Consider the following 15056-nt stretch of genomic DNA (forward strand, 5'->3'; position numbering starts at 1 on the left):
TTTCTAATTTAAAGGTTAATTACCCAGCTAAGTTTAGGGCTAAAAGTTGCAGACTTTGTGCTCCTTAATTTACCATATTCATCAGAGAAAATCCGTTTTCTGTTAATTTTGATTAGCCAATTTCTTATTAATTATATATGAGAAACACTCATCGGAATGGAACATTCAACTAGGTATCTCTGTGTATCTGAAGCTTGTTCTTTCATTCCAGATGTTACATCTTAAAATACTGAATTCTTACAGTGAGCTCTAGAGATAAATACCAGATCATTGTGTGACAACCATACTTATTAGTGTACCTAGTAATCTGCAGTTAGTAAATGAATAAAAGTCATCATTTTATTCCTTTTAAAGAATTGTTCTTAAATCCATGGATGTGTTACTTATAAGAAAAGTGAAATATGTGGCATACTTCTTAAAAATAATGCATATGCATAAATGGGTCTACTAAAGTATCTAGTAACTGGAATATCTTTTGGGGGGAGGGGACATTGGGGGAATATGTGTATGTATATGTGTTGAGTAACTCAACAGGACTATATTTATTATCCTTACACAAAATCCTACATTTAATCAGGTGATACAGTCTTTCTTTGAGAATACTAACATTTAAGTGGAAAAGCCTGCTTAGTTTTCATCATGGTGCTAGAAGAGAGTCTTTAACTCCTTAGTAGGCATTCCCGTAGTTCACATAGGTCAGAATATTGATATTAAAAGCAATGGTGTACCTCCCTCACTGCTAAGTCAAAGCTGCTTTAGTGAACTTTTTTAACTAAGACTGTCCATAGTGTCTCTATAAACCTGGATGTGCTCACTTGTACTGTCAGTTTGTTTTCTGGCATGTGTTTTATAGTCAATTGCTAGCACTGGGAAATGTGTTCTGTTTTGTGTCTAGGAATGGGAAGCATGCCCAATCTGTCCATTCCTCACTCATTGCCTCCAGTTGCACCTATGACAACCCCCTTATCCTCTGCGACTTCAGGGACCACCCTTCCTCCCGTAATGATGCCGGCTCCCCTAGTGCCTTCTGTTAGCACATCATCACTACCAAATGGAACTCCTGGCCTCATTCAGCCTTTATCCATTCCTTACTCTTCTTCAAGTAAGTAGCTAATGAGTCAGAAACTGTTGGAGAAAGAACTGTTGTGTCCTGGTTGATACAGATTTTATACCTTGTGATATTATTTAGTGTTAACCTTTTTCTTCATTTCTTTCTTTTCTTAGCATTGCCTCATACGTCATCTTACAGTCTCATGATGGGAGGACTCGGCGGTGCTAGTTTACAGAAAGCCCAGTCTCTGATTGATTTAGGATCTAGTAGGTATGAAGGCTTAAAACCTACAACTTTTTATGCTTTCAATAAGGAGTATTTAACAAAAGATTTCTTTTTTTTTTTTTTTGGAAGCTCTGAGCTTATCCAGGTTTTACTTTATAATGCCCAAATGTAAAAGTGCTTAAGGTAAATTTACTACTTATAACTAATAGAAAATAATTTTTTATTTTTAGAATCAGCAAATGTTTGAAAAAATGTTTCACATAAACTAAAAACGTTCTGCTGTCTTTTTTTTTTTTTTTTAAGGTTTTTATTTATTTATTCATGAGAGACACACAGAGGCAAAGACATAGGAAGAGGGAGGAGAAGCAGGCTCCATGCAGAGAGCCCAATGCAGGACTCGATCCCAAAACTCTGGGATCACGCCCCAAGCCAAAGGCAGATGCTCAACCGCTGAGCCACCCAGGCGTCCCTTCTGCTATCTTTTTAATTAGTCAAGTTTTTGCCCCCAAATTATATACTCTATGTTTCTCAAAGTCTCATAAACATGGTATATTATTCCTTTTTTCTTGAGCAAAGATTTTATTTATTTATTCATGATAGACAGAGAGAGGCAGAGACACAGGCAGAGGGAGAAGCAGGCTCCACATAGGGAGCCCGATGGGGGACTCGATCCTGGGACTCCAGGATCGCGCCCTGGGCCAAAGGCAGGCGCTAAATCGCTGAGCCACCCAGGGATCCCCTGACCTTGTTTTTCATAACATCACTGAGCCATAGTTTGCCCATCGAGAAGGTGGGGACAGTAATACCTTTTGAGATTGTCATGAGGATTAGAAATAGTATTTGTAAAGGCCCTAGCACAGTACTCAGCCTGGCATAATGTTCTGTACTTTGTATGGTACTTGTTTTCCTAAGAATGAGGTTAAATTATTTAAATTTTTAAAATATCAAGCACAAAAGCAATTACTGTTGTACTATAGAAGGTACAATTCTTAATGTCTCTGCCTTATAAGGTTTAACAAAATGTATTTTATTTAGTAACATAAAGATTTTAAATTAATTTTGTTACAGTTCAACGTCCTCAACTGCTTCACTATCTGGGAACTCGCCCAAGACTGGGACCTTAGAGTGGGCAGTTCCTCAGCCTTCAAGATTAAAATATCGGCAAAAATTTAATAGTCTTGACAAAAGCATGAGTGGGTACCTCTCAGGTAAGTGATATGCAGTGTTTAAGAATATGAGAGAGTTAAAGTTTTTTTATATGAATTTCTACTAAAGAACATTTAGTTGAGTTTGTACTCTGTAGTTCACCTAAAATTTTAACATCCAAAAAATTTAGCAGCCATTTGATAAATACAAATATTTTAAGTTGTGTGAGAGTTCAAAATGAGATACAACCTCATTGATTTCTTCAAAGTTCTTACAGTGAAGATGAGCACACAGGTAGACAGCCAACTTTTTGGAAAAAAAGACCTCTGTTTTGAGAAGATTAAGCCTCACTCTCCAGTGTGGTAAAAGGAGAACTTCCCATGACAAGGACCAGCATGTGGCTCTTAGCCCTCAGCTTTTTCCCTGCAGTACTCTTCCTCATTGAGTCTTTCTGTACTTGCCCTTACTAAAACCCCCATGAGCATTGCCTGCCCTTTAATGTTCCAACCCAGATGTGCCCATAAGACTCAACCTTAGGTCCTTACAGAACATTGGAGTCCATGCTAGAACATTATCCAAACTTTTCTAATTAAGGAAAGTGAAGGGGATATAAACAGAGGATAATAGGCAAGTAGAATTCCTACCTTCTAACTTTCACCCTCTCTCGTCACTCAACAAGTAATTTGCAGTTTAGACAGAGTAATAAAATAAGTGTTTTAGGGATCCCTGGGTGGCGCAGCGGTTTGGCGCCTGCCTTTGGACCAGGGCGCAATCCTGGAGACCCGGGATCGAATCCCACATCGGGCTCCCGGTGCATGGAGCCGCTTCTCCCTCTGCCTGTGTCTCTGCCTCTCTCTCTCTCTCTCTCTCTCTCTGTGACTATCATAAATAAATAAAAATTAAAAAAAATTAAAAAAAAAATAAGTGTTTTAAAATAATAGAGCTTTAAAGTTCTAGAGAACATAAAATGGGAGATGCTAATAGTAAAAGGATCAGACAAAAATGTAGGAAGAGAGCATTTAAGCTCCATCATGGAAGGAAGAGTTAGAGTTTGGACAGATAGAGATTGAAGCTGAGAGCATTTGAGGGTGACAGAAGAACTCTTAAGAGCAAAAAGTACACAGCATGTTTGGAGAGTTTGAAAAGTAGTCTATGGAATTAGGAGTATGGGGTCTGTAGTTGTGCATTGGGGCAGGGGAGCAAGAAGGCTTTGGAATTGATTGGACAAGCAAAAATACACAGTGTTTTCTTTAAAGGTATATAACTGTGAAAAAAAAATAAAAAAGCAAAGTAGGGGGTGATTGGGCCTTGGGTTGGACTGCTCCTTTCGATACACTTAGCCCACCCTGTTTGCCTCTGAGGTCATATATATCAAAGTCACTAGAAATTGAAGGAAGAAAAAGAAAGACAAGAGAATTATGCACACAAAATTCAGGATAGTAGTTCCCTCTCCTGGAGGAGGTGTGAAGATAAAGTCGTGGAACATAGTTTCAAAGCATTTGGTGATTTAATTTTCTTCCTCTTCCCTTCCCACTAAACTCTTGTGATTTATTTAGATTAATTCATTGACTCGTAGTTTCTGAGCCACATATCTTTTGGGCACTCTGTGATGCACTGGAGTTGGGAAGATATGGTCCATATCTTTGAGGAGTCCATAGTATTTAGATCACATAATCATAGTCTTTGATTAGTGGTTTAAAAGTGCTGTGATTGGGACACCTGGGGGGCTAAGTCGGTTAAGCGTCTGACTCCTGATTTCAGCTCAGGTCATGATCTTAGGATTGTGAGATCAAGCCCTGCATTGAGCTCCACGCTCAGCAGCGAGTCTGACTGTCCATCTCCTTTCCTCCCTGCTCACTTGCTCACTCATTCTTTTAATTTTAATAAATTAAAATCCTTAAAAGTAATAATAAAAATGCTGTGATTAATATAGATGAGAAAGTGACCAATGCTGAGGATATGAGAGAATTTCACAGAAGAGAAGACATCTGAGCTGGACCGTGTAGGATGAGTAGTCCACTAGGGAGAGAAGGAGAGACTAGCATTATAGGCATAGGAAATAAGATATCCAAAGGATTGGTGGTAGACCAACAGTGTAGAAGTTCATGTGAGCTTTTTGTAGTAGAGGACCCTGATGGCTCTCTGTAGCCCTTTGTATTATTTACACTTGCACATATTTTAGCCTTCCACCAGTAGGTTTTTAATCATTTACCTTCCTACCTTCCTTCCTCTTGTTTACTCTGTTGCCTAATGCTAAGGGATCTACTTTCAGTTGTTTTTGACCAAAAGCTGAGACATTAGTTATTAGACTTTTTTTTTTCAGTTTGAAATAACCTTCCATTTCTTTTTATTAGAAGAGTCCTCCTTTTAACATAAAGATCTCAAATTTCACTTATGTGAGATCTAAGGAATAATTATTTGGGAGATGGTAGAAGCTATTTCCTGTGTTTTTTCCATATGTGATTTCTGTCAAATGACCAGGGTTTCTTTTTTTTAAAGACTGAAAAAGATTTTTAAGTTATATAATATAAACATCCAATTGCACGTTATAATTTCTGGTGTATCTGTGTTTGTTTCATATAGTATAAATAGTTTTGATTACCCAGACCTCACGTTCAAAGCCCAGTGAAACGATGGGTTAGCAACGTTCAAGCTGGCTCTGTAGTGGGAGCTATTGCTGAGGAAGAGTGGGTGGATGTACTCTTTTTCTGTGCAGGGTGGTCCTTGACTCAGGCAAAACCCTGAGTAGGGTCTGACTCTTCCAGTACCCATGGCTCAGTCATCACTGGGGAGTGGGAGGTGAGATACCTGCTTCACTGACTAGGACACCTTCCCTAGAGAAGTCATGTTATTTATCATGATCAGAAAGTCACATTCTTGCCCACCAGATGTGAATGCTCCTATGAATCAGACTTTCTGTTCTAAATGAATTCATGGAATTTTCTGTGTGACCATTATCCTGACATGAAAATGCAGGTAAAGAAGCCTGTCAAACATACTTTTGATTACTGAGGGGGAGAAAAGAAGTTGGAACAGTTTATTACATATGGTAAGCATTCAGTGAATGCTGTTCTTATTCTCAGACCCTATCCCATAACTCCCCACTGCACCTTAGAGAATTTAGGATTACAACATTATTCATCACTTTAGCAAATATTTATTAGGCATGTGTGTACCTGGGACTGGGTGTACAGTATGTTAGTAAATAAGGGAGTCAAGGCTTTTGTCTCCATAGAACTTAGTAGGATAGTGGAAACATACAATAAACAGGTAAACAGGAAGCTAAATATTACATTACAGATTGTGATGAGAGCTGTGAAGGAAACAAGCAGAAGGTATGTTGGATCATAGGATGGACAGAAAAGGCATTTCTGAGAAGGTGGCATTAAATTGGGACTTACAGGGGGAGAAGGACCGAGACATGCAGTGATGTTGGATTATAGAACGTGATGTTGGATATGGGTGTACATGAGACAGAGGGATCAAGGGTGACTTTCTGCTTTCTGGCTTGAGCCACTGGAGAAGCAGTGATGCCACTCAGAGAGAGGGGAAGGCTGAAGGTAAATTGTTTGGGTGAAGATTAGGAAGAAGGGTGTGAATGGGGATTGAGAGAGTCATTTTGTACATACTCGGTTTGAGATGCCTGTAAAATACTTCAGAAGTTTTTTTAGTTGGATATAGATGTCTAAACCAGAGCAAAGGTTTGAGGTAGGGTGTACATTTGTGAATTATCTACGTGCTATTTAAAGTCACAGATAGAAATGTGAACACACAAAGAGAACAGAGTGCCCAGGACAGAGCCTTGGGGAATGCCAGCATTTACAGGTCATTTGGAAGAGGGAGAGTAGAGACAGAGGATAGATCATAGAGAGATCAGAAAGTCAGAAGATGCTAAGAAAGCGATGCTTCAAGGTACACAGGGAGAACGAGGAGGCCAGAGAGCTCAGCCTCCAGTACTTTCTGTGGCAGCACATGGTCCTCCGTGTTGGTCAGTGGTGTGTACTGTTATTTTCTGAAACGACATGGGGGAATGCTTGAGTTACCAATTCTTGATTTTAAATTTCTTTGGGCATAGACTGTGTTTTGGTTACTGCTGAATGGTCAGCACCTCTTTGGTAAAACCTTTTTGATGTTAAAAGTTCCCAGGACAGCAGCAGTATTATTTTATAGAATACAGTTATTTGGGTTTGTATAACTTTAAAGAGGCTAAATAATTTTGTTTCTTTCTTTCTTTTCTGGTTTTCCCCACTCAATCAGGTTTTCAAGCTAGAAATGCCCTTCTTCAGTCAAATCTTTCTCAAACTCAGCTAGCTACTATTTGGTGAGTTTGTCCACTAATTCATGATTTTTAACTATATATCCTTTGTTGTAAGAAAAATACTATTTCTGTAAAAGTTTGTGACTCAAAGATGTTCCATAAAAGCAGCCATTTGAAGGTTAATGCAACCTTGAAAGCCAGTAAAACTGTACAAATTGTTATTCTTGACAATGTGGCATTTAATTATTTTGCAAGTAAAACTAGTTTGCCTTTTCATAATGGCACCTATGGAAAGTTAGAGAATATCTCATTTGTTATTTAGAGCTAAATGTGATTTGAAAGGTGAATTATCCATGAAATGGAGACAAGCCACCTTTTCAGAAGGAATCTTTCCTTTTCTGTTTCAAAGTTTCTCCCCACCCTTGGGTGAGAGGACAATAAAGGGTAAAAATAAACTCTTTTCCCTATATACTTACATTTTACTAAAATATATTAACCCAACTGTTTTACTATCATTATTCTCATTTTAAAATTAAATATTAAACTTTTGAAAATACTTTAAGTAGACTTTGTTTATAAGCTGTGAGCGTTCACATTTGCTTTAGGACTCTGGCTGATATTGATGGGGACGGACAGCTGAAAGCTGAAGAATTCATCCTTGCAATGCACCTCACTGACATGGCCAAAGCTGGACAGCCATTGCCACTGACGTTACCTCCTGAGCTTGTCCCTCCGTCTTTCAGGTGGGCATTTCTTGAGATGAAGAGGCATGGTTTTGATTCCTGGGCAGCCATGATTACTACATTGTGATCTCCTAAGGCCTCTGCTCTAGTTGAGTGAGAAGTTAAATATTTACAATCCATTTGATTTTGGTATTTAGTGAGTTACAACCAGGAAGGAATAAAAATAGGTGTGTTTCCACCACATTATAGATAAAGAAACTGACAACTACAGAGATTAAGAGCAGACATGCTCATGGCCAATAATCAGTAAATGGCAATGGAAATCTAAATCTCTCTAGCTAGATAGTCCATATCCTGCTGTACACTGTGACTTTAGACCTTCTTGCATTCTAAATGTCTTTAATACTGCATTCTAAATATTAAATGGCTCAAGTCATTGGTAGTCTAGCTGTATATACAGTCTAGAAATTCCCAGACTGCATGTTTTTAAATTTGTTGTCTGCTTTTCTTAGAGGAGGAAAGCAGATTGATTCTATTAATGGAACTCTGCCTTCATATCAGAAAATGCAAGAAGAAGAACCTCAGAAAAAATTACCAGGTAACATGGAGTGTCTAAGTTGTGTATCTGTGGTGGGTTCTCTTAAATTTTACTGTAAGATGTAAATGAGTATTTAGAATTTTCACATTCTTAATATTTTATATGCTATAAGAGAAAATTATTCAATAAGTTGGGTTGGATTTTGACATCAATAAAATTAAGATAGTTAAAAATGAGAAGTGTATTTAGGAAGAAGAGATAGTGTATGTATTTGGCAAGAATGTGTATATTAGACAACTTAATTAAAATGTTTATCCCACTTAAGAAAAATCACTATAGCAAGCTTTGTGATGAAATCTTCAGCTGTAAATGAAAGTTTAAATATTGATTGAAGAAGCACATGGGTAGATATTTTGAAGTATTAAGATGTTAATGAAATATATCAAATAAAACAAGTACATAGCCATATAGCTTTGTTTGTCCTTGAAGAAAATGCTGAGAAAAAAGTGGCAGGAATAGTAAAATTATTTTTCTCTCTCAGATGGATTCAAACTTAGAAATTTGTTTTCCAAAAATGAAAGTAAATACTATTTACATTTGAGTTAAAATTGTCCTTAGAAGAACTATCCAGAGAGAAACAGCACTCAAATGATCACAAGGCATGAGTGTGTTGAAACTGGAATCCACGTTCTTGGGCTCTTCATGTGAGAGTGCTTACAATATACTTTATTTAGTTACTTTCGAGGACAAGCGGAAGGCCAACTACGAGCGAGGGAATGTGGAACTGGAGAAGCGGCGCCAAGCCTTGATGGAGCAGCAGCAGAGGGAGGCAGAACGTAAAGCCCAGAAAGAAAAGGAAGAGTGGGAGCGAAAACAGAGAGAATTACAGGAGCAAGAATGGAAGAAACAACTCGAATTAGAAAAACGCTTGGAGAAGCAAAGGGAATTGGAGAGACAGCGGGAGGAAGAAAGGAGAAAAGAGATAGAAAGACGAGAGGTTATTTTTAAGTTATTTTTGTTTCCTAAGAAAATGATTATATTTAATAAGTGGCTCCACTCCATTTGATTTAATAATGGGTATTTTTCTTGTGCCTCTTTCTCTGCATCATTCATTCTTACCCTCTCCAACTCTGAACCTTCCTTCCCTTGCTGAGAGGAGGAGGGCCCTTGCTTGTGAAAGGTTTTTAGGGTTGGTAACGGGTAGCAAAGGCATGCCTGCAAATTATATGTCACTCAGAGGAGTACTGATTGCAAAGCTGAGATGAGCAAAGAGCTGAGGTTAGTGAGCCAGAGGAAGGAGTCCCTCCAGGCAGATCATGAATGAAAGGAAGCTTTGGATCCAGAGTAAGAAGCCACAGAATTAGAGCAGCAGAAAGCTGAGACCGTGGGGCCGAAGGTCTGGAAGGGAAGCACAAGGGTGAGCTTGCACAGGTCCTTGGGATAAATGCTGTTGTGTGGTGTCCCCAGAAGAATTGGCTTTGTTTTAAGGGGCTTGGGATGGAGCACAGTAAATCATAATGACACTGAAGTAATGTCAGTAGAAGGTGTTTCTTCTCTGACACCAGAATAAAGGTACAACAGTTCCTATTAACATTTTTATTTCTGGAATTGTCCTTTTGTTTAAGATAAAAGTTAACTACAAACAAGAGGATGGTCCCATGAAACAATCAAAAAGTCTGACGGGTAATGTTGCTTTTGTGGAAGTCTGTAGGTTAGGCCCACTGATAAAACTGGGTTTGCTCAGAGACCCTTAGGCTAAAGCCCACTAAGTGCTAAAGGCTGCCTCACCTTTATCTTGGTCATCCTATCAGTTTTTGAATGATGCAAAATTATTAAGTTAAAAATATTATTCATTATTTTCAGGCAGCAAAACAGGAACTTGAAAGACAACGTCGTTTAGAATGGGAGAGGATTCGTCGACAGGAGCTTCTCAATCAAAGGAATAGAGAACAGGAAGAAATTGTCAGGTTAAACTCTAAAAAGAAGAGTCTTCATCTTGAGCTGGAAGCACTGGTATGGCTAAAGTTTAAGTGAAATTTCTCTGAATGATGCTGGAGTTACCTGTTGAAAATGTCTTTTTTTTTTTTTTTAAGATTTATTTGTGAAAGAGAGCAAGCAAGCACAAGGTGGGGGGATGGGCAGAGGAGAGGGAGAGGTGGACTCACCAGGGACCCTGACTATGTGGGACTCTCAGGGTCCTGGGATCAAGACCTGAGCTGAAGGCAGATGCTTAATGGAGTGAGCCACCATGTATAGCCATGTTGTAGAGCCAAGCTTAGTTCTTCTTTAATTGGAGTCTAACATTTTATTTGGTTGATGACTTGAAATTAAAATTTTTAAAAATTACATTTACAGTCAGAAAGGTACTATTTTATGCCTTCAAATGGATATAAAAGCATATCACAATTCTTATTCATGCTATAGTACTAAAAATCGTTTACTTCTTTGTGTAGCTACTTAGATTTCTGTCTAAACCATTATTTTGACTATATTTGTCCTTAAAAGTATAGGAGGGAACCTTAAGATTTAGGTTTTTTTTCCCCCAAGAACCTGGATTACATACCAAGCAGTAGCATAGATTAATGTGCAGTCTGGAAGGTCTAGAGCCTATACATGCTGAAGATAGTCACATGAACTTGAGGGTGAACATAGCATATTCCTTTTAGCATGTATTTCTCAAATATAAAATATACTTTTCAGTAAAAACTTTAATTATCAGTGATTTTTAAGCTTCATTTCTCCTCCTTTCCTTGCTGTATTAGTCTGCTAGAGCTGCCATAACAAAATACCACAGACTGGTATTTTGCTAGACTGCTGTATTCTGCCATAACAAAATACAACAGAAATTAATTTTCTCATAATTTTGGAGGCTGGAATCCAAGATCAAGATGTCAGCAGGCTTGGTTACTTCTGAGACCCCTTTCCTTCCCTCACAGATGGCTGCCTTCTTGCTGTGACCTCACATGGCCTCTCCTCTGCCTGTGCATCTCTGGTGTCTGTTTTGTGTCCACATTTTCTTTTCTTTTTTTTTTTTTTAATTTTTTTTTAATTTATTTATGATAGTCACAGAGAGAGAGAGAGAGAAAGGCAGAGACACAGGCAGAGGGAGAAGCAGGCTCCATGTACTGGGAGCCCCACGTGGGATTCGATCCTGGGTCTCCAGGATCGCGCCCTGGGCCAAAGGCAGGCGCCAAACCGCTGCGCCACCCAGGGATCCCGTGTCCACAGTTTCTTATGTCATAAATCAGATTATATTAGGGCCCATCCATATAACCATATTTAACCTATGATCTCTTTAAAGACCTGTCTCGAACATGAGAGACTCCTAACTCTGGGAAATGAACCAGGGGTGGTGGAAGGGGAGGTGGCTGAGGGGTGGGGGTGACTGGGTGACGGGCACTGAGGGGGGCACTTGATGGGATGAGCACTGGGTGTTATTCTATATGTTGGCAAATTGAACACCAATAAAAAGTAAATTTATTAAAAAAAAAAAAAAAAAAAAAGACCTGTCTCCAAATACAGTCACATTCTGAAGTCCTGGGGATTAGGACTTCAACATAATAAATTTGGGGGGAATACACTTCAGCCCATAACACTTTACCCTTCTCCTTAGCCTCCATTAAGAATCTCTGCTGGGTTTGTTTTTTTTTTTTTTCACCTACTTCTCAGAAGAAAAGAAAAGGAATATTTGATGTAGGAGAATAGAATTGTGGCCAAAGGGATCCCTGGGTGGTGCAGCGGTTTAGCGCCTGCCTTTGGCCCAGGGCGTGATCTTGGAGACCCAGGATTGAATCCCACATCAGGCTCCCGGTGCATGGAGCCTGCTTCTCCCTCTGCCTATGTCTCTGCCTCTCTCTCTCTCTCTCTCTCTCTCTCTCTCTCTCTGTGACTATCATAAATAAATAAAAATTTAAAAAAATTTTAAAAAAAATTGTGGCCAAAAAGGCCCTCCTGGACCCTGTTTAATTAGAGGAAATTAGATGAAAACATGGGTAGAAACAGAAGTTTAGAGAAGGTAATGCTAAAAGTCACATGTAGATGTTTATTTCTCATTATTCTTTGAGGCTGTCTTTATTTTAGTACTATAAATTAATGCCTAATTGTTGAATTCAGAAAAAATTCAGTGTGCTATGTTTATGCTTGCTCATCTTAACATCTGGGCTTTTAGGCTGTGAGAATGGTACATTTCCTGCTAATAATAACTGGAGTTAACAGATACAACTCTTTAGAACACATTCTACCTAGTTTTATTTATTTATTTGTTTTTAGGTAGGCTCCATGCCCAATGTGGGGTTGAATGACCCCCAGATTAAGAGTCACATGCTCTACAGACTGAGGCAGCCAAGTACCCCGTACCTAGTTTTACATTTTTATCTAGACTGAGTATAAATGATAAATAACATTTAAAAGTTTAAATAAGAATATGATTCTCCTGATAAGAGCTCTTCTTATTAGCATTTTATGTTACTGTATATTTATATGCTCTTCCTATAGAATGGCAAACATCAGCAGATCTCAGGCAGACTTCAAGATGTCCGACTCCGAAAACAAACTCAAAAGACTGAGCTGGAAGTTCTGGATAAGCAGTGTGACCTGGAAATTATGGAAATCAAGCAACTCCAACAAGAACTTCAGGTTAGTCCTTTACTACTGAATTGTCCATAAACATGAGCAGTTGTTAATAATTTTTACTAATAGAATAGTTTTCGCTTTTGGGGTGATGAACCTCTTTGATAGGCTTCAATCCTAGAAGGATGTAAATATACACCATCTTGTATATAATACCAGGAAACTCATATGCTACTCTACATCTACATTAAATTCTGCTTAATATTTGTACATAATGGATGTTTATCACTTTGGTTTTCAAGTCTTTAATAAATGTATAGATATACATTGTTTATTGCTACTACTTTCAGGAAATTTTGACTTAATGTTATTCCTTCACAGTTATGGTGAGAGTGTTGAATGTGTATGTCCCTCGGGGACTTAGTAATCTTCTTTACTTATGCAATAGGGTCTAGGTCAGTTACTGTGGTTTGCAGAATAGGGACTCTGAAAGCACTCTGCATCTTTAGAGTCCTCTCACCAAATCTCTGTTTCTGAATGGACTGGCAGTTAATTAACAGTCTTCTTACTGTGTTACAGCAGGTACAGATAGAGGCCAAATAACATTTCTTGTCTGATTTAAACCTGCTTCCCTAGTTACTCCTGTGTTTTAAGTTTCTGTTTGATATTCATCCTGCAGTGTCAAGACTTGCTTACAAATACTGTCTAGTGCAAATAGCAAAGGCACCTTTCACCTTGTGCCCGCTGACATCCAGCAGTACACTGAAAATTTTAAGACTTCTAGACACACCCCATTAACAAAGATTTTCTTCACCAAACCTTTTCTTTCCAATTGTTCATAAATGGATTTATGTTTAAATATTTGTATTTTAAATTATGCATAATTCCATTCTAATTTACTCATAAATTGTAAGCAGTTTACAGCTATGAATTATTCCTATACTTAAGTTTTTAGAATGATTAAATCATATTTTTAAGTTTTCAGAAAATTCTCAGCATGACAGATTTTTAATCAGAGACTACTTTTTTTTTTAATAAGGATTATCAAAATAAGCTTATCTATTTGGTACCTGAGAAGCAATTATTAAATGAAAGAATTAAGAACATGCAACTTGGTAACACACCTGGTAAGTCTCTAAGGTTTGTTTTACCTCTTTTGTCCTTCTCTGAATGATCATATGAGTCATACTCTGTTACTTGTTAAAAGTAACTTGAAAAACTTGAAAAAAATCACAGATGTTAGAGCTTTTTTAGTGATAAAAAGTAAATAAAAATGAAATAAGTAGTCATTGTGATTTGCCTTCCTATCTTGATAATATTTTATTTATATGTTTCAAGTATCAATGTTAGACTACAATTAAATCTAAGTTTGACTCTAACACAAGACTGTAAGTGCATTTTGGCAAAACTCTACACTAATGGTAAAGAACTATTGAGATTTTACCAAGCCTGTGAGATTCTGGGTGATAGTGTACAGCAGTATTAGTCCTAAGCAGAACGGAATGTCTTTCCAGACATTTCATATTGCCTGATTCATATAAAGACTTTTATAACCTTGGCCCTCTGACACCTTTGGAACAAGATATTCCAAGTAATTTGTGTGAATGTAACATTTTTCTTGATCCAGGTCTCAACCAAGATCTTAAAAAAAAATCTCTAAATTGGATAGCATGCCAGTAATGACATAGCAGAAGAAAGGTTTATTTAAAAAAATTAAATCTGCAAATACCATGTTAGAAAGCCAAGTATCCTAAATGTCTTCCTTTGAGTATCAATCTTTCAATTCCAGGGCTCTTTATTATACTTTTGGTTCTTTAGGAAGTCCAGTAAATAGCATCCCTCATATTTGCCCCATTCTGAACAAACAGAGAAGTAAAGGCAAAGGAATAAGACATACAAGAGATCAAAATATTGCCTCATTTTTGGTAAAGCTGATATTGGACAGATTGGCTTAGCTGTGAGAACGACAGCCACCCTGTAAAACTGAGTGTACAATGAGTAGAACAGGTTTCCCATGGGCAGTTCAGTCTCAAGAATGCAAGGAATAGGAAGGGTCTATGTATGCCCAAGTATGCCCAAGTCCTTACCTTGAGCTCACCAATTACTGAAGGAGTAGAAAGAAGCTGAGAATGTTGTCCCAGTGAAAGGCTGTTTACGGGGAAGAAACACCAAGAATAGAGAATTTTACTTTTGTCAACTATTTGTGCTGTGTCTCCTACCTTCCAGTGAAACAGTCTGTCTATGTTTCAGACCATCTTTCTTGCACATAATTGTTTTCTTGTCTGTTCAAAGTATATCCACCCCACCTCACCCCTCCACAGGCATTCCAGAGGCGAGATGAGCCAGCCCTCCTGATGTGTGCAGTCGCAGAAAGTACAGCATCACTCTCATTGTTTCAGTATTTGGATTGTGAATGGAATATAGATTATGTCTTATTGGGGACCTGGTAGAGCTAGTCTTTCTCTATAGAATGTGATCCAGGTCACCTGTTGTTATAGTTATCAGTCCAAAATAGGAAGCTCTTGTTTGCAATTTGCAAATTACCTTGTATCCCTTATATTCCTTTCTGATCTCTGTTGCCATTGC

The 15056-nt window shown here is 38.0% G+C and overlaps 1 protein-coding gene across 7 annotated transcripts in view; it reads left to right on the top strand.

Moving 5' to 3' along the window:
• The window catches only part of ITSN2 (intersectin 2), a 135935-nt gene that overhangs the window by 37765 nt on the left and 83114 nt on the right, over positions 1-15056 (top strand). For all 7 annotated transcript variants that reach the window (XM_041754058.1, XM_041754061.1, XM_041754056.1 and 4 more), the window contains 10 exons: positions 896-1102; positions 1225-1321; positions 2345-2484; positions 6680-6743; positions 7286-7423; positions 7876-7961; positions 8636-8898; positions 9765-9914; positions 12396-12536; positions 13510-13597. In XM_041754058.1, coding sequence (XP_041609992.1) covers positions 896-1102; positions 1225-1321; positions 2345-2484; positions 6680-6743; positions 7286-7423; positions 7876-7961; positions 8636-8898; positions 9765-9914; positions 12396-12536; positions 13510-13597 — 1374 coding nt within the window. The remainder of the gene's footprint in view (positions 1-895; positions 1103-1224; positions 1322-2344; positions 2485-6679; positions 6744-7285; positions 7424-7875; positions 7962-8635; positions 8899-9764; positions 9915-12395; positions 12537-13509; positions 13598-15056) is intronic.

The sequence above is a fragment of the Vulpes lagopus genome, chromosome 5 (genome assembly GCF_018345385.1).
Source record: "Vulpes lagopus strain Blue_001 chromosome 5, ASM1834538v1, whole genome shotgun sequence".
NCBI lineage: Eukaryota > Metazoa > Chordata > Mammalia > Carnivora > Canidae > Vulpes > Vulpes lagopus.